General features: G+C 49.6%; 1 protein-coding gene across 1 annotated transcript in view; it reads left to right on the top strand.

Annotated features, from left to right (window-relative positions):
• Positions 1-661: 661 nt before the first annotated feature.
• Positions 662-26851, top strand: part of LOC121664449 (hydrocephalus-inducing protein-like) — a 79352-nt gene continuing 53162 nt past the window's right edge. Inside the window, 18 exon segments of the mRNA XM_042027757.1 lie at positions 662-676; positions 760-888; positions 2663-2797; positions 4236-4435; positions 7569-7693; positions 8987-9188; positions 9548-9708; positions 12872-13173; positions 14253-14388; positions 15593-15723; positions 16913-17136; positions 17422-17447; positions 18963-19094; positions 21279-21511; positions 22314-22414; positions 23648-23783; positions 24208-24534; positions 25239-25391. Coding sequence (XP_041883691.1) covers positions 662-676; positions 760-888; positions 2663-2797; positions 4236-4435; positions 7569-7693; positions 8987-9188; positions 9548-9708; positions 12872-13173; positions 14253-14388; positions 15593-15723; positions 16913-17136; positions 17422-17447; positions 18963-19094; positions 21279-21511; positions 22314-22414; positions 23648-23783; positions 24208-24534; positions 25239-25391 — 2868 coding nt within the window.

Genomic DNA, 26851 nt, shown 5'->3' with positions numbered 1-26851 from the left:
TCTTTTTATACCCTTTCCCAGATGGGGACTGTCCCTGTCCCCTTTCCCGTTGGATGGGTACTCGGGAACTAACATTCTCTCCCGACCACCTGCTTTTCTGTCCCTCCCCTCTCATCATACTTCCTTTCGGTCAGGTCTTCAACCCCACCCCTCTTCCAGCTCACAGCAACACCCAGCAAATTAACTAGAACAAACCCAAACCATGAATAGCAACACATAAAGAACAAACCCAACAACCCTCATTCTTTCACTTAATAACCTTTTGGCTTCAGCAAAATATTACCTCATCCCTCACACCTGCTCTGGTACTGTTCCCTTCTTACTGATGTCAAAGTTCTAGATCAAAAACGGTATTTGCAGTTGCGTGGGCCTCAGTTTCCCTGTCTCAGAGTAAAGAACATCCCAAAATTGTTTCCCATGGAGTCTGATGTAAATTCGTGGGTTTTACTTTATGAGTGCTCAGTCATAGAATGAGCTCCGTGACCACATGAGCACAGGGCTGTGCTTAAGGTAAATGCTGCCTGGCATTTTGGAGAACAAAACCTAAGAAATGTGCCAAAAAACCAGCTTGGCTTGAGCCTGCTCAGTGTGGCCCAGCAGCTCTCAATCAGCTCAGAGCAGAGGTGGAAGAGCCACTGTTTCCCCAGTGTGGCCTGGGCAGATGTACTCACCCAGAGTCTGTACTTCACTGGGGATTAGTGTAAGATTCTTCTTTGTGAACCTTCCTCCCAGCAGCTCAACCTCTCCCTCTCTCTCTAGCCTCTCCCGTCAAAGCCAGTTACGACAAAAAAGAACTTGTTTCAGGTTTCCCCACAAGAGATTGTATTTCAGAACTTCCTCGTTCATCAGGTCTCTGAAATGATACTATATCTCATGAATAAGGGCAAGGTAAGTGCTGGGACGTGGCGATTTAACACCGCTGGAAGAGGAGGGTGGTGTAATTCCCATAGTGTACAGCAGAGCAAGTTATCTGCTGCAGCACATCCAGAGGAAAATGTCTCCGCACCTGTGTACTGCAAGATGGTGGAAATCTTCCTGTGCTGGGAATTCTCCCCTGATTTTGGCCATGCGTTGATAGTATCTGTCCCAAGGGAGCTCCCTTCTCTTGAAAGCCCTGGATTGATGGGAATGTTGCGGGCTGTGCAGTTCTTACCTGCTCTCGTGCTTTGCCTCGAGCCTACACCACATCCTGTGTCTCCTTGGTTCATCTTGGTTCCTGGTATGAATCTCTGCCTCTCTCAGCCTGCTTAGCTCCCTTTGTGCAACTCGCAGTCAAAGCTCAGGGGCTGAGTCTTTTCCACTTTATGCTGGAATCACTTATAATTAATGGCACTGGAACTGCAGGAAATGTGTTCTAAAACAGCCCTGGAATCAGACTGATGTAGCAGAAGCAGCGGGAGGCCTTTAGGTGCCACTTCAGGCTCCTGCTAAGCTAAATTCAGCTCTGCTCAGGTTTTCAAAAAGCAACATGATGCTCTGCTTTCCCTTTGGAGAACCACAGCACATCCAAAGCCATGTGCTCCTGGAGGTTTTCACTTCTTCACTTGAAGAAATTGTGATTGTTTTGCAGTTTCCCAAGAGAGTTGAGAGGGAAAAAGTTGAAAAATGTCAGCAGTTGTGTTCCAGTGTAAAGAGGAAAAATGCGACCATTTGAATTTCAGTCAGGGAAACATTTTCTCAAATGAGGCTTGTGCCAAGAGTGGGCTGGTGGAAGAGACAGGAGGGAGTCAAAATCATCTCGTTTAGACTTTTTGAGATGCATTTTGGTGCTCGGGGGTTGGTATCTGTGTGCTAGAAAATGCATATTTGCTGTGTCTGCATACCCCAGAGGGCCGAACCTGGCTGCAGGGTGCCCGCAGGGACTGCTGGCTGCAGGCAGGAATGCCCAGCAGCCCAGCTTGCCTGCACAGGCAGCAAGAGCCCCTGGAGAGCCAAGATCAGCTTTTAATACTGGAACCACGCTGTCAGTCAGTGCTGGTCATGTTTCTCCAGGCAGAAAATGCCTTTGAAGCCCATAGTCGATAGGCACAGCCTGGCTGTGTTTCTGTCACTTTTGGCAAGTTGATTGCTCTCATTGCTTTATCATTTTTCCTTGCTGCTTTACGTCCCACTGAAATTCTCTTTGCCATCTCTTTGTTTCAGGGATTGTCTTGCTGTGTTCCTTCTTTTGCTTTTCAGGTTTTATTCTCAGTAAGGCCAGTGTTTGGTCTCGTCTCTTGCTGGTCTGCCTGCATATCCCTGCAACTGCCCCACCCAAACCCAATCTGCTAGAAGGGAATTTCTTCCTTCCCCCAGGATAATATGCTGTTTTGCCTTCAAGTAGCACATTCCTCCTCTGGAACATGACTGCTTGGCTGTGTGCAGGCAGAAGCCAGCAGGTTTTCTGGCCTTGTTGAATATGTAGATGACTTGGTTCATCTCCAGCCTGCTGATGCTGACCTGCTCAGCCCTTCCTTCCCACCAGCCATTGCCCTACTGCCCCTGGCTGAAATGCTGGACCCAGACAGAAGGAATTCAGTTCACCCTTGTGAATTACCTGTACTTCCACAGCTGAAAGTGCTTTGGAAAAGGGGTCAGGGAAGGATGTCACCAGGTCACAGACAGGTCTCCTCTTGTCCGTTTCCACAAGTGGCAAAATCATCATTTCGTGTCTTTCCTGCAGTCTCCTCGGTCGGTGCGGGTCACCATGGAGAACTCACCTCATTTCCGGCTGGTGGGCTCCAACGATGCCTACCGCAGAGTGAGGCCAGGCGCACGTCACATTGTGCGCATTCAGTTCACCCCTGATGAGAACAAGGTGAGACTGGAGGAGCGTTATCTCCAAAGCCATTGCTTCCATTGCCCTCTGGGTACAGCCCGTTCCACGCTGTGAGCTTGGCTTCAGGCCCTGGGCGGGCAGCCTGCACAGTCACACCTTGGCACGTGCTGTCAGGCACTGCACGCAGGCCTGGCAGGCTCTGCTTCCCCTCCCTGCACATTGCTGAGCGTTCCCAAGGGCAGATGCACAGGGAACAGTATGAGAATGACAGAGGAGTGTTGATAGATGTTCAGCCATCTCTAGGCACAGTGGAAGGGGTTTAATTATTGTGGAGAATACCAGAGGAACAAAGGGGTCAGAGAGCTTTCCTCCTTCCCTACTGGCAACAGCTTCTCTACTTCCCCCTGGACTGGAGCACAGACAGTGCTTTTTCACACCCTCTGTTCTCCAGCCTTGCAGCTGTGCTGTCCCAGATGCATGATACTGACCATGGTACAGCTGCAGGGCCAGGGCAGAGGATGTGCCGTGCCTGTGGCAGGGAGCCAGCCTGGCACAGGCACACTGATCTCTAGGTGCCCTTAGTCAGCAGGAGGTTGGTGAGCTGCAGGTGACTTAGACACCTGCCTGAAAGAGCTCGTGTAGGGCAGGTACAACCTGCAGGCAGACAGACCTGTGACCCCAGAGCCTGTGGCAGTGACACTGCTGCGGCTCTGTCTTCATGCCTGTCACTGTGGTTGCTCTGTCAACTAGCACCCGTTCTGTGCCAGACGTGCTTTTCCTTGGAGGTTTGAACAGCAGTGCTGAGGCCCTGGCAAGTCTGATCTCAGTGCTGTGATGTGAAGGGTTGATGCTGTGATCTGGAGCTCGTTCATACAGAAGGGTTTAGGATATGGCATGGAGGGGAGGAAGCCTTGCAGGGAAACAAAGAGAGACTTTTTCCAACAGCATCCTGCTACCTCTTAGCACTGTTCTTCTCCTGACTTGTCTGGACAGGCAAAGTTAGAGGGAAGCTCTGAGCCAACTGATATTTCTACACCAGGCCAGAGGTGCAGGATCTCTTTGGGTGTAGCTGTTTTCTCATCTTCCTTTTGCTGCTTAGAGTCGGTTTAACACTTTGTCCTATTCTCAAACAGCAGGAATATAGAAACCTAAAGAGGAATGTCCTGTGTTCCCTAGCTCCATGTTGCTTAGAAGAGACTTAGGAATTATTTAACTTCATTAAAATTTAGAGTAAAAATTATGGTGGCCTAGGGCAGTTCTCTGTATGACCCAAGTGACACAAGAGCTTAATGCCACTGAGACAGGTTTTGCAAAGTGCACTGGTGCCTTTAAAATGTGACATACTAGTAGGACTTAGTGTTGATTTGGGGGGTGGAAGAGGTAAATTGATGCCCTTGAAGGGTTATAGGAAATGGTTTTCTTCTACCATAGAGATGGCACTAAATGCCCTGTGCTGAGCCAGTTTCTTTTCCTGCAGGATTATTTCCACGAGCTCTCCTGCACCAGTGGAACGCAAAGTATAGTTGTGCCAATTCGGGCCATTGGTGGCCGACCTATCCTGGACTTCCCTGACCAGCTGGACTTCCCAGTCTGTATAGTCAAATGCAGCAGTGAGAAGATTCTGCTGGTTCAAAACACTGGAAACCTGGAAGCTCATTACGAGATGAGCACACAGAGGTGAGGCAGCTCATCTATTCTTGTGCAAAACACCTTTGGGTGAAAACAGAGTTGGGAGAGAGTAACAGAAGGAAGCAGAGCATTGGAGCTGCTGCCCTGCAGCCCTGGCTGAAGTGAGCAGGATGGGTGGCATCTTCTCTTGCTTCCAGTGTTCTTAGCAGGATGCAACCTTTGAGCTTTCTCTGTCCCAGGTTTCCTGGAGGGTGCTGGAACATGCTAGTAGCTGGCTTTCACCCTCCTTAGCACAAGCAGCTTCTGAAATGGTTACTCAGCACTGTCAGCCAAATAGACAGGAGTAGGTAACCAAATTCTCTGGGAGGACACAGGCACGTAGCATTCCAGCGGTCCCCACATTGGATGCCCAGCATGAGCTATGTTGTGGGCAGCCTGTGCAGTTCCTGTTACTTAAAGCTGATCTGATTTCCCTTGTCAGCTGAGGGCATCAGTCACCTCTTCTGTTCCATGATGAACCTTTAAAAGCCAGCTTAAAATTTCAAACAGATGATTTAAATCTCTGAATAAGGTCGGGCTCCCTTTCACTGAGATTTCTTTGTAAATACTCTGAAGTTCCTGTGTTCCTGCTCTGTTTTTTAGTTTTGTTTTGTGTTAAATGTTTGCCAAAATATCATTAATTCTTCATTGGGAACTTTCATAAAGGTCGAGCTCCTCTAATGCCTGTCAGTAGAGCACATGCCTATAGATATATGCACAGGTGTGTAGGAAATACGACACATTTAGAGAATATGTGAAAAGCAATTGGGCTGATTTAGAAGATAAAAATATAGAATAACTTTTGGTGGAAGGGACCTCTGGAAATCATCTGAGCAAACACACTGCTCAAAGCAAGACCAGTGTTTGGGGCTTGCAAGGTGCCCTTGGGAGATCTGGACCTGTCTTTGGATGCCATACAAGAAAACAAACATCTAAATGGACCTAGTTAAAAAGCGGAAGAAAACAAGCTATTAGAACCCCCTTCATACCTTACCTTTTCTGCCTGTCAGGTGCAGTAGTGATTCATGGAAAGGGCAGATCTAACAGGATGAGAACTATCTTAAGGAACAGCTCACAATGAACAGATAAAAGGCCAAAAGGTAGCCTGCCAGCCCCATCTCTTGGCAGTGGTTTTCATTTGGTTATTACAGTGACAGGGATGTCTCCTTCACAGCTCTTCGTATGTGTGGGCTCAGGGAAGAGCTTAGTGATGTTGGCTGAAATTCAGAGGAGTTAAGTTTAACTGCAGAGCTTGTGTCCTTAGGTCTTGGGGAGCCAAGTCTATATGTGAGAGATGACTGCTACAGCAGTAACAGAGGAGTCTGGTGGGTAGAGCCCAGGTTGGGATGTAGGAGATGCAGGGGCTGATTTGCACTCAGTTTTTCAGTCCTGATAGCTGAGTTCTGAGCTTGGCTGGATCCTCTTCTCCTGATAATTTGGAAATAAGAAGATACCTTCTTTCTCAGGCAACCCCTGAAGTTACCCCAGGAGTGTTATTCCCATCCTGCTATCTGAGGGCAGGACTATGTAGACATGGGACAGGAGTGGGAAAGGGATGGGATGGAAGGCAGCGCTGAAGTGTGGCCAGAGATTCCCTTAACTTGCAGCTTCTCTGTTCTGGTGCAATTTCTGGCAAAAGAATAAGAAAAAAATCCTGTGCCTTGCCCACACCAGGCACTGATCCCCCCTAGCCCCAGTAGAGACCTGCAGCAATCCTGGCAGCATCCCTGGGGCAAATGCAGAAACATGTACAGTAATCTAGCTCTGGGGCTGGTGGGGCCTTGTCTTTCCTCCCCTCTCTCCAAAGTCTCAGGTCCAGCACATAAACATTGCTGGCCCAAGGCTTCTCCATCAGCCAGTAGTGATGCTCTCACTACTGGTAATGGGAACAGGCCAGGCCCACAACTGCAGCAGTAGGTCCTTAATGAGCAGAACATGAAGCGCCTTCATCAGCTGTCACTACTGACATGAAGGAAGTTCAGCTTGCCAGATGTTCTCTTTATTTTTGTGTGGGATGCATTCATCACCAAACTCCCCAGAACACACTTTTAAGGTGACAGATTGACCACTAGCAAAGCACCAAGGCCAGGAACTTTTGTTTCCTCAGTGAGGCTCTGCAAGAGCACAAAGCCCAGCAGCTGCTGGGCAGAAGCACATTTCACCTGAGCTGTCCCATCAAAGCACAGAGTCTTGTGTCTATCAGGCAAGAGCTGTTCACCTGGTGACCAATCCTAATTGCTCCTGTTAAATCAAAGTTCACCAACACATTTGCATAATTATTTCCAACACATTGCACAGAGTTTGTCTGGGGGGCCAAGCAAACAGTTACCAGCCTGGATGACAACCCAGAGTCCCAGACTCTGGTAAATACACAGAAACCTTCTGTTCTGTTTCCTTGATGTGCTCCTGGTAATGGTGCTTCATTTAGCTGGGACTGGATCCTTCAGATTGTAAATGGCGTCCTCCTTTTGGGTCTTGTTTCCATGCCACTGTAGTGCTCTAATGTGCATTTGCACTCTTTCAGAGTTTTGATTGCTCCTTTTCTTAAAACAGCTTTCATTGAAATGCTGATAAAATGTGGCATTTTTAGGCTAAATCAGGATGTTTTCAAGGTAAAATAAACCAAAGAACCACACTGCAAATTCAACAGTAATTATTCCTTGGTCTTCAAGGAAGAGCTCCTTCTCCCTGTCTGATTCCTAGGCTGTAATCTCACGGGGCAGGTAGTGCCCTAACATTTGCATCTCTTGAGATGAGGTTTATAGGCAGCACGAAAAGAGAAATTCCTGAGGCAGTCAGTGTCAAGTTGTGCATGCAGATAGTTCTTAACCCTCTCTGTGCTTTTCACAAACCATTCTCTGGTGGGATTGCTGGCGGTCAGACCCTTGAATCTCATTGCAGATAGATGGATGCAGAGCATGGGGGAGATGAGGTCATTTTATTCCACAGGATCTTGTGAGGGCTGGATCTCCTCCCACGAGAGTCAGCAGCTGTTTGTGATCCTGTGTGTTCTGTCTGTCTTCTGTTGACTGTGGTTTGTTTGCTCCCTGTTTGCCCAAGTGAGCAGAAGTGACCTGGACTGCAGATGGAATAGAGTCCCCAGATGTTCCCCCGAGTCCTGATCCCTGTCTTTGTGTTGCAGCCCTTTCTCCGTGGTTCCGGCCAGGGGAACTCTGGGCATTGGCGAAACCATGGAGGTGACAGTGAAATATCAGCCGCTGAGGACCGGTGACCATGACACACCCCTGGTAGTGTGCTACGGCAGAGGTGAGCGCTGGGCACTGCACGGGGCACGGGACAGTTCTCCACCATCATTCCCCGTTGTCCCAGCCACCTCAATTCCCTCTCCAGATGTGCCTCCCCTGTTCCAGCTTTACCCCAAAGAAAAGTGAGAACTAGCTGGTGTTTAGAGGGTCGATAAAGTGGATACCCTCTAACAGGGCTAGGATTTTTGGAATCCTGTTTTGCTGGGAGTTGTTGAGTGGAGGAAGGAGAAACCCTGATTCTCCACTACCATGTGGCTCCACCTGGGTGAAGTTTTATTTTATTCCTGGGCAGTGCTGTGTGTGAGGTGTCCATCAGACTCACTCCAATGCAATGTATTTCGTGCACACTTCTGTCCTGTATGCTGCCTCTCCATTGTCTTGTCACAGATGCTTTTTCTATGTTGCCCTCTACACATGTGTAATTTCTGTCTCATAACATTTTCAGGCCCTCGAGTTCCTGTTTGATGACAAATCAAGACAAATTTTTCCTCGTCTCCATTCCCCAGGCCACTCATGCTGTTGCAAACCTCTCCCATCTATCTCCCATTTGATTTCCAGACTGAGGAATCCCATTCAGTCTTCATATAGAAGCTGCTCTCTACTTATTAATCTTTCCTTTGTCCCTTTTTTATTTAATTTGAAATGCTCCAGCTTGGTTTTTGAGATGAGAACAATATCAAATATTTCAAGACTGATGTGGCTGTGCGTTTGGACAGAGAGATGATGATGGTTTTCATGGTGTTCATTTTGTAGTTGTTCGTCATATTGCAGAGCACTGAGTTGTGTTTCCTCGCTTGTGTCCCCTCCTGCTGTGGGCTGTCACTTCACTTGTTCCTCTGGGCCTTCCTTTTCTGCCCACATGCCCCCAGGCATATTTTCTTGTCAGCAACAAGGGATCAGGAGAGACAGGAGTCTCGCAGGATGCCCAGGGGAGACCCTGGGCAAGTCAGGACTGAACAGGGCTCCTCAGCATCACCTGAAGGACTTTGATGCAGAATTCCCAGTGATCGGCGTGGGTCACCTGAGCACATCTGACAAATTTCACTGTAAATACTGTCACCTTGGGGCCAAATCTCTACAAACACACTCAGAAATAAGGCGTTTAAGGAGGTGCCCAGGACATCCTCACTCTGTACACACAGAGCTGTCAGGATGTGATAAATATACTGATCCACAGAACTGCTCATTCAGCTAAAAGCTGTGACACTTTCTTCTGTCACCTGTGGTTTGCTCTCTTCCTTGTGCTTCCATCAGTGCCTGAGCTGAGCAAAGACTCCTGTTTGCTTTGTTCCAGGTGAAACTACCCAGACAAAGCTTCATGGAGAAGCTGTAGATCTCAACATTGGGTTGAGCACATACTCCGTGGAGCTTGAGAAGACTTATATCACCATGTCGTGCCACACAACCGTGGTCATCAAAAACAGGAGTGACACCACAACCCACTTCCAGTGGAAGACTTATCCTAATGAGGAAGAAGAGAATCGAAAGAAGACAAGGTTGGTTTGAAAGATGCATTTCAGTGAAACACGTGGCCCGAGACTAAAACTAACATATAGCCTTAGGGGTTTGTTGGTGCTTTTGAATGGTTTAGGTCAAGTAAACCATCTCTGAAATTAGGGTGTGTGTCCCTGGGCTTCAGGAGCTCAGCACTTTGCATTGCAGTTCCATTTATACTCCAGCTAAGGATGGCATTTTGGGGAGGAAAGGTTGATTGCAATGACTGGATTTCCTCAAGTTCTAATTGGGTTTTTGCCTCTCTAATTTTCTTCCTACGTGACCTGGCAACATCCTTAAACATTTCCTGAGTTGCCTGCCCCTCTTTCCAAAGGTGATACATCCTCTTTTTTTCCATTAGTTCCTTCAAAAGCTCCTTGCCCATCCGGGCTGGTTGTCTTTCCCATCAGCTCGTCTTTCAGCACATAGGGGACAGCCTGTTCCTGTGCCTTCAAGACTTCTTTCTTGAAGTATGTCCATCCTTCCTGGACCCCTTTGTTTTTAAAGGCTATTTCCCCCAAGGTACTCTCCAAATCAGTCTCTTGAACAGGCCAAAGTCTGCCCTCCAGAAGTCCAGAGTGGAAGTTTTGTTGATGCCTCTCCCTTGTTTCACCGGATATTGAGAACTCTATTATTTCACAGTCACTGTACCCCAGACGGCCTCCGACCACATCTCCCACCAGCCCTTCTCTGTTTGTGAGCAGCAGAGCTCCACCCCTCATAGGCTCACTCACCAGCTGTGATAAGAAGCTCTCCTCCATATACTCTAAGAACCTCCTGGATTGCCTCTTCTCCGCTGTGTTGAGTTCCCAGCAGATGTCTGTCAGGTCAAAGTCACCTACAAGAACAAGTGCTGGCGATCTTGAAACATCCTTCAGCTGCTTGTAGAATAACACATCCACCTCTTGGTCCTGGCTGGGTGGTCTATAACAGACCCCCACCGGGATGTCGGCCTTGTGGGGCTTCCCCTGATTCTCACCCACAGGCACTCAACTTTAGCATCATTAATCTCAAGTTCCATGGTGTCGAGAGCCTCCCTAATATACAGAGCCACCTCTTCTCCCGCTCCCATCTCTTCTGAAGAGCTTGTAGCCATCCATTGCAGCACTCCAGTCATGCAAGTCGTCTCACCGTGTTTCCATGATGGCTACTACATCATAGCTTTTCTGCTCTACCATGACTTCCAGCTCCTCCTGTTTGTTACATGTGTCACTAATGCATGCATTAGTGTACATGCACTTCAGCTGGGCTGCTGACTTCACCCCTAACTCTGGCTTACCGCCCTTAGGCTCCTCTCTGGAGAGCGTGGTTTCATCCCCTTTCCCTTCAAATCTAGTTTAAAGCCCTCTCAATCAGACCTGCCAGCTCAGGGGCTCTCGCAGGCCAGGTGCCGTAAAAGTTGCCCCCTGATCAAAAACCCAAAATTTCACTGATGGTATCAGTCCTTAAACCACTTATTGATAATGTGGGTTTTCCTGTTCCTTTCATCATTCATCCCTGCTACTGAAAGAACTGAGAACACCACCTGTGCTCCTGCCCCATCAACCAGTTGACTCAGAGCCTTGAAGCTCTTTTTAATTACCCTGGTGCCTTTCCTGTCAGCTTCATCGCTGCCAGCCTGGACAACCAACAGTGGGTAATAATCAGAGAGCTGATTTAGTTCATTTAGTTATTAGGGAATCTTCTGGTGACATCCAGTACCTGGATCCCAGGGAGGCAGCAGACTTCCCTGTGGAATGGATCGGGTTGACATACAGGGCCCTCCCTTAGAAGGGAGTCACCTACTGCAACTACCCTTCTTTTCTTCTTAACCCTTGAGATTGTGATTTGTCTGGCAGATGAAGTGCAACTGGAAGACTCTCCAGACAGAATTTTTTCTTTAGTGTCATCTGCCTGACCCTCTGGATCCAGGGCCTCGTACCTCTTCTCTGTCAGGGCACCTGGGTAGGTGATGGGGGTCAGGATGGAATTTTATTACCTCCCCAGGAGGGACCCATTTCCATTCCCCACCATCTCCTAGGTCTTCTCCTTCTGCCTGGTGGCAGGAAGGGCAGGGCTCTCTGACTGCTGGTGAGCTTCTCTCAGGGTTGGAAGGGTGTAAATCCACCAGCCTTTTTCCCTTTCCCTCTCCCTAATACTCCCTCAGCCTTTCCACTTCTTCCTTAAGCTCTGCCACCGGACAGAGCAGATCATCCACCTGCTCACACCACACACAGGTGTCTTGTGCGCTGTCCTCTGGCACTAACGCCAGGCTCAGACCCTCCCTGCAGCCAGGGGCCTGGACAGCTGCATCCTTCCCAGGGGTTCTGTTTGGGTTAGTACGCTCTTGCTGGCAGCAGCAGCAATGGCTTTTGATCATTTGTAAACCATTCCTGGGGGGGGGGAAAAGAAAAAGGCACAAAGAGGAAAAAAAAAAGGCAAGCACCTCAGAACCAGCCGAAAGACACGAGCCACTGCCAGGAGGGTGGGTGGCTGCACCCTTTCTGTTCAGCCTGCTTGCACAAATGGCCGCGCAAAAACCGACAAACCGCCGTGCCAAAACCGCTGTGCCAAAACCGCCGTAGCAAGCCCCTGTTTGCTGCGGTCTGGGTCACTCCCACTCCCCAGAGCCATTCTGAATTGCCTGCAAAAGACCAATCGACCCTCGCCAGCTTGAATGGCTGGCAAGACGGTCCTTTAGTGCCCTGGGCTTCTTGGTTTTCTGCTGTTCTCTATCTACTTACACAGCATCTGACTTCCATGCAAGCTCTGTGTGTTAAAAGAAAACCCCCTGACATTCTCTGGCTACTTCCCTGGACTTCTTATTTCCATTTTTTCCCACTTGCCTGCCTCAGCCTGGACCCCAGGTGATCCACTTTCCCCTCAGAAGCAACTAGGTTTCCCCACAGTTAACTTCAAGCCTGGTTTTGGTTTTGTGGGTTTTTTTCCAATTACATTTGTTTTCATGCCAGTTTGTGTCCTAGACTTCGACCAGGACATTTTGTTCTTCCTTACTTTCAGTCTTAGGGATGGTTTTAGCTCCAAGGCTACTGTCCTGCTGTCAGAGAAGCTTGTGAGATCTCAGAGCAGAGAGGACATTTTTATGAGAGGAGACAGTTCCCTCTCAGCACATTCTATGACCATGCACTCGGATGGGACCCAAAAAGCCCTGGATCATGAAAAGTCTGTCCAGGAGTTTGCTGTCTCCCTCCTGCACAACAAAGTCCCTTCCCTTCTCAGGGCCTCTGTTTTCATGCATATAAAACCCTGAATGTCACTGAAGGGATGCAATGTCTGAATTCATCCATTTCCTTTGGAAGTGCTCTGGGATGCTTTCATGGAAAGCAGAGTAGGGAACAGGGCAGGTCTAAAATGAAAGAAACAAAGAGTGATGCTGGTAACCTGTAGCTGCAACCCAGCTTCGTCTCCCCTTCCCAGGGAAGTCCTGCAATGGGTGCTCCTTGATCTTGATCTGCCTCCCCTGAGCAGCTCAGTGATAGGAAAAGCCACTTGAGGTGGCTGGTGGATTCCCCTCAGCTGTGGCAGAGGTTTTTAGCCAGGAGATTCTCTTGAGGGCTGCTGGCTTTCGAAACCTCTCCTGAGCTTCTAAGTGTGGAGTAAAACTGCGTGCTGTGCCAGTGAACAACAAGTGATCCTCTGATCCATTTGGGACCCCGTGGCTCGGGGTCAGCCCCTTGCTGAGGAGCTGCTGCTGCTACTCCCCAGGTGCTTTGCTCTCCTGCACTTACACTGCTCTCTGCAAATATGTGGCTTATTAAACGATCTGCTGGGTTTGTCTCTCCCTGCGGCTGCAGGCTCAATCATTTGCATGGTCTGGAGAAAGGGGTCTGGCTGGAAAATTTACTGGCGGAGAAAAACGTAATGGAGGAGCTGGGCACTTGTGAAGATCGCACTGCCATCCTGAGCAACATGATCGACGAGGAGATGGCAAAGGTGCAGCAAGACCCCATGCTGTTCTCCGATGACGTTTTTTTCATTGAGCCACTGGTGAGTAATAGCTGAGAACCTCATCTCCTCTTCCTCCTCCTCTGCCTCCTCCCTCCCCCCTTCCCGTCACCTCCCGCCCCCCCTGCCCTCCCCCGATGCGGTCACTCGGCAGATCCTCAGCTGGCTTGATGTGCTGAGAGGGAAGACATCGAGTTTCTGGTGAGACCAGAGAGCTCGCTCCTAAAAGCATTTCTGCCCTGCGGGCTCAAGGCAGGGGTGGGAGCCTGACAAAGCCAAGCCCTGCTCCTGGGGCTCGACCTCAAGGTAGGGGCTCCCCCAACCTGTGGTGTGTGGGGTTTAGCAGGGGTGCTGGAGCACTGCCAGTTCACATATTGACCTGAAGCATGCAATGGTTCACTGGGAAAAGGAGGCCAAATTCAGCCCAAGGTTAATCATAGAAATGCCAATCCCTTCCTGTAACCACGACTTGCACTATTTCTGAATCTCCCTTCCAGAGTCATCTGTGAGCCTGGACACAAGGCTGGCAGGTTCAAATGGGCTTTTTGGGTTCTGTTGTACACAGGGACAGAAAACCTTTTCCTTTTCTGTTTATGCAAGCAGAGCCCCACCTCCTGCCATCAGCCAGAGCCCTGATTCTGAGTACTGGTATAGTGAGAGATGATGAATGCCTAAAGTCTGCACAGTGCAAAATCCCTTCTCATCTTGGAGTAAACCCTAGAATAATCCCAAGCTCTGCTTTCTTTCAAAACAGGTTAAACTAATATTTTTATTTCCAAGGAAGGGGATTGTGTTCTCTTCTTGGTTACTCCTGTGGCCCATCTAAGGCCAACAGCCATAGGTGCACAATGGCAGTTACACACCACTGTAGCTGACAGCAGCGTGAAATCACCAAGAGCTTGTGTCAGAGCAGCAGGAATATTGTGGAGAGTGGGAGCTCATCAGCTGAGCATTAAGAGCTCCCAGCAGTGTGTTGAGCTTGGTTTGGTTTCCTCGGGCTCCTTGTGTTGTTCACTCCTGCCTCAACATTGATGCTCTAAATAAAGCCTTACAGGACTGTGGGTGAAAACAAGAAATGTGATGTTAGAAGATAAATGGTTTGCTGTCTCTTTCTGTTTTAGGAGGGAGAGATCGGGCCAAATTGTTCGGCCAAAATCAAGGTGACCTTTAAACCCCAAGAAGTGCTAGAGTATCGAAGTGTGGCTTACTGCAAGATCTCAGGTACAGCTCCTTTCCCCTGCTCCTCTCACCCACAGTGAAGCCATGGTGCAAGCCCGAGCCCATTGGGCTCCCACATAACTGCTGGGAAGAGTCCGTGGTCAGCAGGGCAGTGCTGGCACATCCCCACTGTCCCTGCAGCTTCCAGGGAGTCTCCTGTACAAGGCCAGGGCTCAGAGCACTGTGTCTGGATTACTGATCCCAGAACAACCCAGGCAATGCAGGGAGAAGCCTTCATGCCACGGCTTTGCCAGCACTTCCTCAAAGGCCAAAGAGCTACAGAGCAGAAGAGCTTTAGTGAATGAGCACTAAGTCCCTCTAGACCACTGACCTCCAGGATGGGTCCATTTTACATGGATCCATCATCAGGCAGTGGGAGCTGAGTTAGAAATGTGCTCCCTGACCCTGGATCACCTCCCACTGCCCAGACACCACCAGACCAGAGATGGCTGAGGCCCGCAGAGCCCAGGGTGTTTGTGGAAGAACCACCCTTGGCCAGCACCTGCTTCTCTCCTGTGTGGGAACTGTCACCTTGCAGCTCTCAGTCTGTGGAAATAGAACACAGTGCTGAGTGTCAGAAGCTGAGGGCTTTGGCAACAGAGTCCTGTGCTGCTGGGCCACCTACAAAACCCAATTTGCCAGGTAGCAATTGCCAAACTCTTTATGAGCTTTGTGCCTTCACTGAATGGATTTCAAAGCTCCTCTAAGTGCAAGGGAAGGAAACCATAGAACCACGTTAAGTATGTTAAGGATGGAATGGACCTTAAAGATCCTCTAGTCCCAAGCCCCCTGCTACAAGCAGGGACACCTCCCACTAGACCAGGTAGCTCAAAGCCCCATCCAGCGTGGCTTTGAACACTTCTAGGGCTGGAACCCCTCCACAAATTCCCTGGGCAACCTGTTCCAGTGTCTCACCACCCTCACAGTAAAAAATTTCTTCCTAGTACCTAACCTTTCTTTCAATCTGTACCCATTACTCCTTGTCCTGTCACTACAGGACATCAGAGATGTTTTAAACTCAGCAGTCTGGTGACTAAATGAGAAACCAGCCCAAGGAATGGGTTAGAAATTGGAAGTCAGCCCTAAGGGATATCTCCTGAGGGAAGAAAAGGGTCCATATCTTCTCTTGGAGAATCAGGAGCTGGTTGCATCCAGCTCAGAGTCAGGGACTAGCATTGAGGCAGCCTGGAAAATACAGGATAACAGAGAGAATTATTGTACTGAAATGGACATCTCTCCACAGGCCATGAGATCAGGCTGCCCCTGAAGCTCAGAGGGGAAGGCAAAGGACTTGAGGTTGAACTCAGCTGTGATACACTGAACCTTGGGAACGTTTATGTCAACACAACCCATGCCTATGAGGTGAGCAGCAGGGTTGGGGTGGATCCTGATGGCTCCTGAGGCAGCAGCGAGCCTGGTGGACCTGTGGAATTCCTGGCAACTTGGGCAGTTGTGAGCAGGGAATATTTGATGTACTGCTCCAATCTGGAGGGGTCGGAAAGGCGTGTCTGCTGTTCATGAAACCCCAAGCCCTGCTTTTTGGCAGCCTTCCTTGGCCATCAGCTGGGAGGCTTCCTGCAAAACCCCTTGGCCCATGAAAGCAACACTGGGTCAAAAAGCTGCATGTGCAGAGGCTTTTGTTCCAGTCCCAGACACAAATCAGCTTTGTGCTCAGGCTGTCCAAAAGCAGCTGCAACAAACTGGCTGCATTTGAGTTCAAGTCCATTGCAAACAGTTTTCAGTCCAGTGCCTCCTGCCTATTCCTGGCAGTCGGAGGAAAGCCATCCACCCTCCTGGCTCAGCGCTGGTCAAGGGGAGTGCTTGCCCTTGCTGACCAGTCCCTCACCACACTTCAGCCTTGGTGCATCTCTGGCTCTAGAAAACAAAAAGTGTTCCTGGGAATAAAGCAAAGGAATTTTCTACCTATTTGCCTCCACCCCAATAATGTCAAGTTTGAAAAAAAAAAAAAAAAAAAAAAAACCTCAAACGAAAAACAAAGACAGAGAGCAACTGAAAGAGGTAGGAAATGAGGCACTACATTTCCAGACACTTTCAAAAGCTTGGCTGTGGAAGGGAAAGACACTCTGAGTCTTCTTACCAAAAGATGGTGCTGTCTGTACATTTTCATGCTGGTGCCTCATTGTTTATCAATGAGTTGTTTCTGTGATCTGAGAAAAGGCGAATGAGTAGATGGCACTGTTGGAGCTGTGCTAACCAGGGCAGCAGCAGCAGCTCTGTGTTGATTCACTACGCAGCTGCAATCACCTCATGTTGCTCTCAGGGCCAGGTCTGAATTCTGAATGAGCTTGGTGATGCTGACCAGAGGTGGACTGCTCTGTGTCCATGGGATAACCCCAGAGTGACTCTGGTTATGTGAAGTTACCAGTGCTTTGCATGAAAACCCAAAGGCAGAACTTGTCCTGTGGTATTTTTTTTGACTCCTGCCATTCAACAGCACAAAGCATCTTCTGCCTTTTCCAGGTGTCAGTTGCCTCATTAGAAAATAACTCCCAAGAAGGGAAGATTCCACATGTATTTCCATTTCGCTTTCTTGCTGCTGCAGGTGGATCTGATTAACAAGAGCCTTATTGATGCTCCCTTCACCTTCGTGCCTCCAACCGCACATGTGGCCAACTGCTTCGAGTTTGAGCCCAGGAAGGGCATCATTGCACCAGGCGAGAGACAGACTATTCAGATCTCCTTCAAAGCCACCCTATTGGGGATGTTTGATGAAGAATTCCAGTTCAGTGTGCCTGGATCTCCTATGCCTGCAGCCCTGAGAATCAAGTAAGGACTCCGGGAGCTTGGTGGGCCCATCTGTAGCTGACTCTGGGACATCCACCACTTACCTCAGTTTGGGGTGGAGCAGAGAAAAAAGGGGTTTCCTGAGGTCATAATCTCTGCTCTGATCCTGACATTGCCTTAGTGTGAGGATGCCTGCTGCCCTGTGTGGGTACCCAGGAGCTGGAGTGACTCCTCCCTGCAGGGATCTCCCTCTGCCTTGAACCATGGCAGGCAGTGGGATGGATCAGCTTTGGGCAGTAGCTGCTCTGGCATGTCCCACCTGAACAGCCAGCAAGGCCTCCAGGGCTTTGGAGGTGGGCCAGCCTGCGTGACTGCATGCCAGAAGCAGCATTTTTAAAATCCTCTGATAATAATTAGTCCCAAAGGGGCAGCAGCAGCCTCACCTCAGCTCTCATGCCCATGCATGGAGACAGGCTGAGCTCCCAAGTCCTGTGCAGAGAGTGCTCTGGTACCTCCTCTCCACAGCCAGGAAAGGGCTGATGTGGGACAGGGAACTCTGCAGCAGGGACTGTCACAAGAACTTGGCCTTCATCCCATGGGCTGGTGCCATTGCAAGAGAGAATCCTTGCCTAGCAAAAGGGAGAAGGGGTGATAATAGGGGAGGCAGAGCTCACTTCTCAGAACCACAGCAGCGCGAGGGCTTGTCCCTGCTAGCCTGAGCCATGTGCTGGTAGGATAATGTAGTGTAAGCAGGAAAGCTGATGCTGGCTGCTCTGGAGCTTTGGAGCTAGGCTGCTGCTGTTGGGGGCACTGGGTCAAGGCAGTAAAGAAATGAAAGCAATCTGCAGTCGATTATACCTTGTATAGATGAGGGGAAATGGATGAAAAAGAACAAGAAGGTTATTACTAAGTGAGAGAAAAGCGCTAAGTAGGTCTGCCCATAGTAGAGAAACAATTCTGCTGGCTTTGTTTTTGGAGGAAAAGTGCTGGGTTTTTATTTTGGAAATCAAGAGGGAACCTTTTAACATCAAATAATCGATTCTCCTCTGTCCCTCTCCCAAACTGGTCATGGGCTGTTACTGCATAAGCAGCTTTCTCCTTGAGCAAGGCGTCTCTTGTTGACGTGCATAGAGCAGAGCCAATGGCAGTCCTGTGAATACAATAGAAGGCACAGTTCACTGGTGCTTGATTTTTAACCAGAAGCCAGAGTGGGCATTGATTGGCATCAACCATTAAATAAACTTGTGAGTGTTGTGCAGCTTCAAGTGCTGATTTCAATGGATGTTGGTGACTTTTGGAGCCTGTGTCTGCTGAGTTCAAGGGCAGGTGAAATGGTGTGGTAGATTCAGGACACCCATGTTTGGTTGTTTAAATCACTGCTCCTGGCTGTGTCAGCTGATGCACTGGGGACAAGCTGGTCCTTTCCTCTAAGATTCATCTGTCCACTGTGTAGGATTGCTGCTGTTTTCAGAAGATGTGTGGGGGTCCCCTGGCTTCATGTCTCAAAACTCTGTCTGTAATTCCTGTGTGGGTCCTGAGAAAGCTCCATGGAAACACCAGTTACAGCTAAGAAGTAGCAAATCAGGGAAGCTGTGGCTGGAAAGGCTGGTTACAGAAGTCCATCCCATTTCAGATGGGGAAACTGAGGCACAGAGCCATGTCTGGGTGCGTTCAGGGTCCTTCATGGGACCAGCAGCAACTCCGGGGCACTTCCTGCCTGCCCTGTGCCCAAAGCCCCATCAGGGGCTGTTGGCTGCTGACCACTTGGCTTTGGCTGCCTCCTGTCCACATGGACACTGTGCTGAGCACATGGTGGTGTGTTATTTGCAACCCATGGTGCCCCTGACACCAGGTTTTCTGCCCCTGAGCCACGACAGGCGGACGCTTTGCAATTCCCTTTAACCTTTGCCTCCTCTGTCCTTGTCATCGCAGGGGTTGCATCGATGGACCGAATTTACACTTGGACGTCAAAGAGATCAACTTCGGTGACATCGCCTTTGGTGAGTGTTCCCTGGGCTTGGACGCAGCGTGAGGGGTCTGTGCATTCCAAAATTGAGCACTTGAACATAAGAGCATCCATCACTCACGTTCTGCCTCTTCAGGGTGTGAACTCCAGGGCTGCTGGTGCCTCAGGTTGCATTTTGCCATCATGAGACCAAATAGAACCAAGGAATAGAATGTCAGTATGTTCTGGTGTGTCTCTGTCCTGGTTTAAAAGACAGATGTCTGCCAAGGAAGGCGGGAATCTTGGTGGAATGGAAAGATGACCCCCTCCCTCCAAATTATTATACCTTTGAAATTACAGGGCTTCCAGGCAAAGATCTGGGAAAAGGAACAACAGATCTTTATTAGAATAGATCAGGGACAGCACAAACAACACCACAGTAACAGAAGCTTCCAACCCGCCGAGTACTGTGTTTCCCTTTGGGTGTGGTTATGATCCCAGGCAGGGGGAGCTGATGGCTCTGGTAGGGCAGCGATCCCCTCCCAGCCGGCACCGGCAGGGAAGGAAGGAAGGAAGGAAATCGCTCCATTTGCAGACTCAGGGGCAGCAGGCGATCTCGGCACTGCCGAACAGCAGCAGGCAGGAGGGGGGAAGGCAGGCAGGTTCGGTCGTAGTGCCGAGTTGCAGCCTAGCAGAGTCCCGGGGCCGAGCACACAAGCTCCTGTAGCACCACGTGGCCGACCTTCCCGATCCCAGAGAGGAAGGAAGGAAGGAAGGAAAGAAGGGTCCACTTCCTGCGAAATCTCAGGTCCGAGTTCACAACCGCTCGCAGCATCACTGCACAGTTCCTGAAAAACCCTGAATGCAAAAGCCCACCCCCACAGCCAAAGTCCCTCAAAACCTCTAGCCCCCTTCCCAGACCAAGGGAAAAATTCACTACGAAGCCTGAACCCATAACAATGACGTTCATGAACTTTTTTAAGAAAATTCATTGCCTTCCTGAGCTGCTTCTTCCCCTCCCTGCATCAGCACTGAGGCACTTGTTAAGCTGCCTTTTGAATAAATGAAAAAAGAAAGGCAGCAGGTAGAAACATGGTTCTGTAATAGGAGATTGATCCTATTGCTTAATCCAATTTCATTCCTAAGGTCCCTTCAGCTGAAGGCAGCTGTTGTGTCTTTGCTTCTTTTCAACTGTTGGCTGTTGTCTGCATGTGGTGACCTCAGTCTCGTTTGAGGTTGTGACATCTGTGTTTGTCCTTCTTGTGCCTCTCTGCCTGCGTGCTGGAGTCACTGCTGGAGCCGGCAGTGGTCCCTGTTGATGGGCACGGAGAAGCTCTGGGCTGTGCCTGCTGTTGGTTTTTCCCCCCCACCTGTGTTCAAATGACTCTTGGTGAGAAGCCTGGGGAGAAGTCTCCTCTCCACAGAGCTGGCCAGCCAAGCCAGATGTCCACTGCAGAGCAGGTTGTGGCTGGTGTTTGTGCTCTGCAGGACACCCCCACCATGCGTGGCTGTATCTCTGGCTTTCCAGTATGGAAAACAAATCTCAGAGCTGAAGTGGGGTAAACCCTTGCAGGCAGCAATCACAGTGAGCAGCACGGGTGTGATGTCCTCATTCGTTGGGTGAGGTGTGATGTGGTTCCTAATTGTGAATCTTGAAGCAAGGCTCGGGTTTGCCTCCAGTGGAGTGGGCTCTGAGCCGTCACGTGCTCAGTCTGTTTGACCCAAACCTAGAGATGCCTTAAGGATCCTGCAGAGAGAAACTGCACTGGGGTGCTTTGCATCACGTTCTGTTTCCTGATTCCATCCTCACTTTCTTTTGCTGTAGCTTCTCAATGACAGCTCATTGTTGATATATCTTGAAAACAGTGGCAGTGTTGGCAGACTTAACAGGGAATTTTACAGCTTGAATTTTCAGAGGTGAATGCTCAGTCTGGGTGCACATTCATCAGTGAGAAATAACTGGTGCTGGTTTGGAGCAGGTGAGGGAGCTCCTCCCCATGAGAAAGAGAGAAACTTGTGGTGTTCAGCAGGGCTAAGAGTGGGCATTTTCAAGACAGCAGTCTGAGATCAGTGTCAAAGAGAACTAAGTGACAATTAATTCCTCATGCAGCTGCTCGGTGAGCTGTAGTTCAGATAACAAAAAGCTAAACTCCAAGCACACTTTCATCCTACCAGGATATTCACACCAGGAGTCATGACGTAATTGGTGCCTAAATGGATATTTGTGTCCTTTTCCTAGGCCTTCCCTACACCAAGAACTTTCGCCTCACTAACGCCTCCCCGGCATCCCTGACGTTCAAGCTCCGCATTCCAGACGATGGTTCAGGGCCTGTTGTTAGCTGCTATGATCAAATGCGCAACAATACTGACCCATCCTGGAGGAAGGGAGTTGATTTCTCTGTGAAGCCAAAGGAGTTTACAATGACTCCCAGCCAAGGGACCATCCTCCCCCAGGGACACCAGGATATTGAGGTATGATAGGAAGAGTGCAGCTGGTGAGGCTGAAGCTTCACTGGAGTGTGGGAGGGCTTTAGCTCTGCCAGCTTTGGGCATCGTGTGCATGAGAGACCTGCACCCGTGTGAGGCCTCTGTTAGCTGGGGTGCTGGGGATGCTCCTGAAGGAGCTGTTTTGTCTCCAAAATCACAAGCTGAAACCGTGTACCAGATGATCAGTACAGAAGCCATTCTTGTGCTTTTGAGAGAGATTTCTTTGATTGAAAGTGGGCAGAGGAAGGATGAGGACAGGAGGTGGCTGTAAGAGATGTGTCATTGTATAAAGCAGTTTGCTTTTCTTCCTGGTCTCATTTCTCCTCTCCTGGGGAGCAGATGAGTTGTGTTCACTGCAGGGATCTCCAGGGCAGACAGAAAAAACTCTGCAGCCATGAACTGTCCAGCACCTGCTGGGCCACACTTTGCCATCAATTTCTTGCTGTAAAGCTGAACTCATTCTGTTCAAGACAATGGATTTCTTCTGCATTTATGTCATTGCAGTCAGATGAAAAATTGGCCCCTTAATTTGAATACAGTGGTGCATAGAGCTTTACTCTAATGTTTTAATTTAGCTGACCTATGCCCTGATAGAAGGGTGTGTTTAACAAATCCGGTGTTGCCAGAAGGCTTGAGTTACTCCCAGAGACTGTGCTCTACACATGGACCAGCAGAAGAATTAAGGCAAAATCCTCCCTTTCCTTACCACGAAACAAGAACTGGAGGACACCACACGTGGGCAATGAGCTTTTGTAAGGAAGAATTTACTGCTCTTCTCTTCCACCAGGTGACCCTGTGTTCCAACACCGTGATGGAGTACTACCAGTATATCCTGGTGGACGTGGAGGGTATTGGCGAGGGAGTGTTGGCACTGACCGTCATGGGCAGGTATCAGCATTTCCCTGGCCTCTCCCAGCACACTGCCGTGCACAGGCTTTGCTGGCCACAGCTCCCAAGGAGAAGTGTTGCTTAATGACCTCGTGTCCTGCCCAGCTGGACATGAGAAGAGCAGTACTTGGAAAGCAGCCTGTGGTGAAATGCACCCCTGCTCCCACCCCAGCATGATCCTGGGCCTTTTTCTAAAGGGAACAGGAATGATATAATTTACTGGCCTGGTTTTTGGTGCTTGAGGTGGAACAAATTTCCCAAGGGCCTCCTCTCCTTCTTCCTGCAAGAAGTGGAGTTGTGCTGGGTTATGAGCACCCTGCAGCATTGGTTTGGGACACAGGGAGCAGCCTGCTAAGAGTCAGGGTCTGGTTCTGTTACTGAGGGCACTTGCCAGTGGGCAAGTGGCTCACAGCAAGAGTGGTGAGGGCAAAAGATCTTATGAAGGAAAAACAGCCCTTAATGGGGCAGGTCAGCTCTAGTTTTTCTCCTTCCCTCTGCTTCCCATTTTGAGCTTTAATGTTCTCAGACTTAACCCAGAAGTTGTTCTTGCTGCAGCCAAATTCCATCTCACGATGCTGCTGTGGGCATCAGTTTAAGGACAAGAGGGCTGCAGCTCCGTCTCCCAGGCTGAGCCGTCCAGTCAGTGCCTGGGCAGCAGTTTTGTCAAGCAAGTGCAAAGGGGGACAGTCAGTGTGGAGACCTGTGGCATGAAGGACCGAGGGAGCTGTAGGGAGAGGGTGATCACCCACTCTGTAGGGCAGGTGGTGGCTTGTGCCCTTCAAGGCTGGGGAAAACCAGCTGAGTTCTCAGGCCAGGGCAACAGTACCATGGGAGAGAAGGGAGTCATTTTTACTGAGACACTGTAGTCTGGTGTTCTTTGAGCCTTGGTGAGCACTGGTCCTTGTTGGCAAGGCTCCCCCAGAGCTCATGGATCACTGGGACTGTTCCAGGAGTCCTTTCAAGCCTTCTTGGGTAAAGGAGGGGCTGAGGCAGCTGTGGGACAAGTGCTCTGCCTGGGGCACGTGGCAGCCTCTGGGTGCTGCCTCTCAGGGTTTGCCCCTCCTTGACAAGACATGTTTGAGTGGGAAGACTTTGAAGGCAATTTATCACTGTAGGGCTGTTAAATGTTGATTTGACAGTGACAAAGTGTTACACTCCATTTCACAACCTTCAGGGGTAAACGTTCTCCATCCTCAGTAGCTCTGATTCCCTTGTTGCCATCTCTTTCCCCAGATGCATCGTTCCTAAGCTGACAGCGTACCCCTACATCCTGTGCTACGATGAGTGCCATCCGAAGGAGCCGTACGAGAGGAAGTTCCTCGTTGTGAATAACAGCCACATTCCTGGCTGCTACGGGCTTATTGCCCAGGTTTGGCATCACATCCGCCTCCTCCTCGTGGAGGAGATTATTAGCGGGGAAAAAAGGGTTTGGTTTGCTGGTTTCTATTCAATCTTAAAGATCTGCTGAGAACAAGATCCTACCGGAATGTAAAGTTTAGGGTGCAGTTTAACCTCCTGAGGAAGCAGTTCTGTTCTAGTCTTCAGGGTGTGGGAGATCTTAGAGGGTTGTGAAAAGCTGCTGCATCCACAGACACCAACGCCTGTGCTGGCAGCCTCCTTGCAGGACCCCCTGAGAATGCTAAGCCTACAGTTCCTGCATCTTGTTTGTGCCTTTCACCTTTGTCCTGGGGATTTTTAGAAGTGTGTGTGAGTTGCCATTGTGGTGGATGTTAAGGAGTTTAAAGTTTCTTCAAAGGTCCCTCTGAAGCTGCGTTTGATTCTGTCCCTTCTAGAAACGTGAGGAAGATACTCCTGTGTTCTACTCCAGCTCCAAACCCTGTGGGATAGTCCAGCCTTTCAGCGTAGCAGAGATTCCAGTTACAATCGAAGCCCAAAAATTGGGCAAGTATGACACCAGTGTCCTTATTGGCGTGTTCGGGGATGAAGGAAACCCGCTGGTGAGTGCAAGGGGAGACGTGTGCCTTTGTGCAACTCGTCCTGGCAGGGTGCAAAGCGTACAGGGATTCTTCAGGGAAAACAGGCACAGACTGGTGTGGAGAAGGACAGAAGGGATTGGTGGCATACACAGCTCATGCCTTATAGGTGGTAATCTCAGTGTCTGACACAGCATATCGTTCATCTAAGCTTGAATTGAGGATAATTTTAGTTAATTAATCTTTAAAATGCTACTACCTTTGGAAACATCTGTTCAAAAATGTCATCTCTCTGAGCACAAAAGAGGATGTCAGAAGATTTCTGGGAACCTTGAGCTTTCTGTAAAAGAAAGGAAAGCTGGTATTTGGAAAGTCGTTGCAAGGATTTAAACATCTTAAAACATATGGAAATGATGATGCCAAATCCCCTGGATGGCACCATCACACTGGGCCAGTGTGGCACTGCATGTAAATCAGTCAACAAGGAGGGCCAGGCAGTGCAGGCTGTGGCAGGGAGCCCGAAGTTTGACAAAACAGTTGCTTTTAACTATCATGCTCCTTACCTTAAAGAGGAGGGTTTCTCCCCTCCAGAATAACCAGTCGTTTAACTGTCAGCCTGGTCTTAACTACAGATTTCTTGCAAAGCTTTTACCTTTGGGCCAATAATTTGTAGTTTGAAACTTTCTCTTACCGTAATCCTTTTTAATTCAGAGGTGAATGTGTCTTTTTTTCTTTTTCCCCCCAAAAGCCCAGCTTTCAGCTGGAGAGTGATAGTTGTCCCTAAAGAAATAACTTGAGGAGGATTGAGCTGTTTAAGCCTTTTTAGCTTTCCCTGTTGTGGTTTGTTTTGGTTTTTTTTCCAAATCTTTCTTGCCTGTTTTCTGGAACAGAGACAGGTTTTACGGAGCACTGGAACACGGGCAGACATCTACCCAAGTCCAAGACTGATAGAAGTTGGCATGATCACGGCTCTACATCGTAATACACACACCTTTCACCTCGTCAATGAGAGTTTAGTCACTGCAGACTTCAGGATGAAGATCGTAAGTATCTGGGAGGCTGTTTTCCAGGGAAATTGACTGGTCAGTAGAAGCCATTACTTGGTTTTTATATGCAAGATTGCCATATCGTCCTGTGTGAGAGGAGGCAAGATACTCCAATATTCCATCTGAGCAAGGCAAGAAGAACCTGGCTCTGGGCTGTTTTAGCTGGGGCAGCCCTCAGTGAAATCAGGTGCAGAGGTGTTAGAGCAGAAATGAGTCTGGACTGTGTTGACAAGTTCTCCCTTAATTTTATGGAAGGTCTTTAGCTGTGTGCACATTTTTGGAGCTCTGAGATCAAGAGAAGCCGGTGGCCCTGTGCTCCTGACAGGGCACGGACTTCCCCATGGGTTCCCCTGCTCCATCTACATTTGCTTTGTGCCAAACTGCTGTTAATGGCAGAAACCAGGGGGTGAGATCTGCCCTCAAACTGCTTGTGGGGAGGCAAGTTTCACACACCTGCTGTGGGTCAAAGCAGTAGGGCCCTTGCACACAAATGCACCCGTGAGGCTTGTGCAGCCCCAGAGCCTGTGGGCTCTGTAGCAGTGAATATCTCGGGAGACCTCCTGCAGAGAAGGGCTGTTTATTTCGTGGGGGCCACACAGGGGGATGAGCTGCAGGGCCAGAGCTGGAGCTGCTCCTCTGGCAGGAGGAGCAGGGCTGGTGCAGCCGGGAAGGGTGCATGGCTTGGGGCTGAGCGCGGTGTGCTCCCTGCCGGAGGGGGAATCTGGGAGAGGCTTGAAAAGAGCGTTGAAAAGAGGTTTGATCTTCTACGTATTGGGTGGGTTGAACTTGTGGAGCTTGGGTAAAACCTGACACTGTGGACTTGTTTGTGTCCGTGGATAAAGCGTCAGGCCGTGTGGGAGAGTCCAGGCTCAGCCTCCTGGGCCAAAGAGGAGCGGGGTGAATTTTCCTCTTGCCGCTTTTCCAGCTGTTTGGGGCATAAACAAACATAAGCCCAAAGTGGGGGATTGCCAGGGCAGCTTTCCCTGACTCCACAATGAAATTCTGCTCTCCACCTCTGCAGGGAGCAGAGCACCTTGGCTGGGTGGGCCTGGCATGGAAAGGATGGGTTTGGCATGCTCGTACCAGGCACTGACCTGCAGAGCTGTGTCAGTCCAGCTGTGCTGCTGTAAGGCCTCTGCTCCCTCCCCGGGGCATTTCCAGCTCTCCTGACCCATCTGCAGAGGGAGGTCCATGAGAAACCAGAGGATGAGAATGCTTAGGAAGGCCATGCCATGCCCACAGGGCACGCCTTGCAGGTGTTTTCCTGCTTCCTGCTTTCCTGCTCTGCTCTTACCATTTAGAGCTGACTTTTCCAAAGCAGAGGGCACTGGGGCACCCCTCTACAGCTGATGGTCAGTGGGAAGCGAGGGCTTCGGTCCTTTAGGGGATGTTGAAAAGCACTGACTTGGGAAAGGAGACTTTGGGGTTTTGCTCAGCTGGCTTTGCAGAGTTATTCC

The sequence above is a fragment of the Corvus kubaryi genome, unplaced genomic scaffold (genome assembly GCF_017639235.1).
Source record: "Corvus kubaryi isolate FWS band 111438036 unplaced genomic scaffold, C.kubaryi_AGA036_p1.0 37300, whole genome shotgun sequence".
Classification (NCBI taxonomy): domain Eukaryota; kingdom Metazoa; phylum Chordata; class Aves; order Passeriformes; family Corvidae; genus Corvus; species Corvus kubaryi.
Note: the sequence above shows the minus strand (reverse complement) of the source record. Positions and strands in the feature narration are given on the sequence as shown.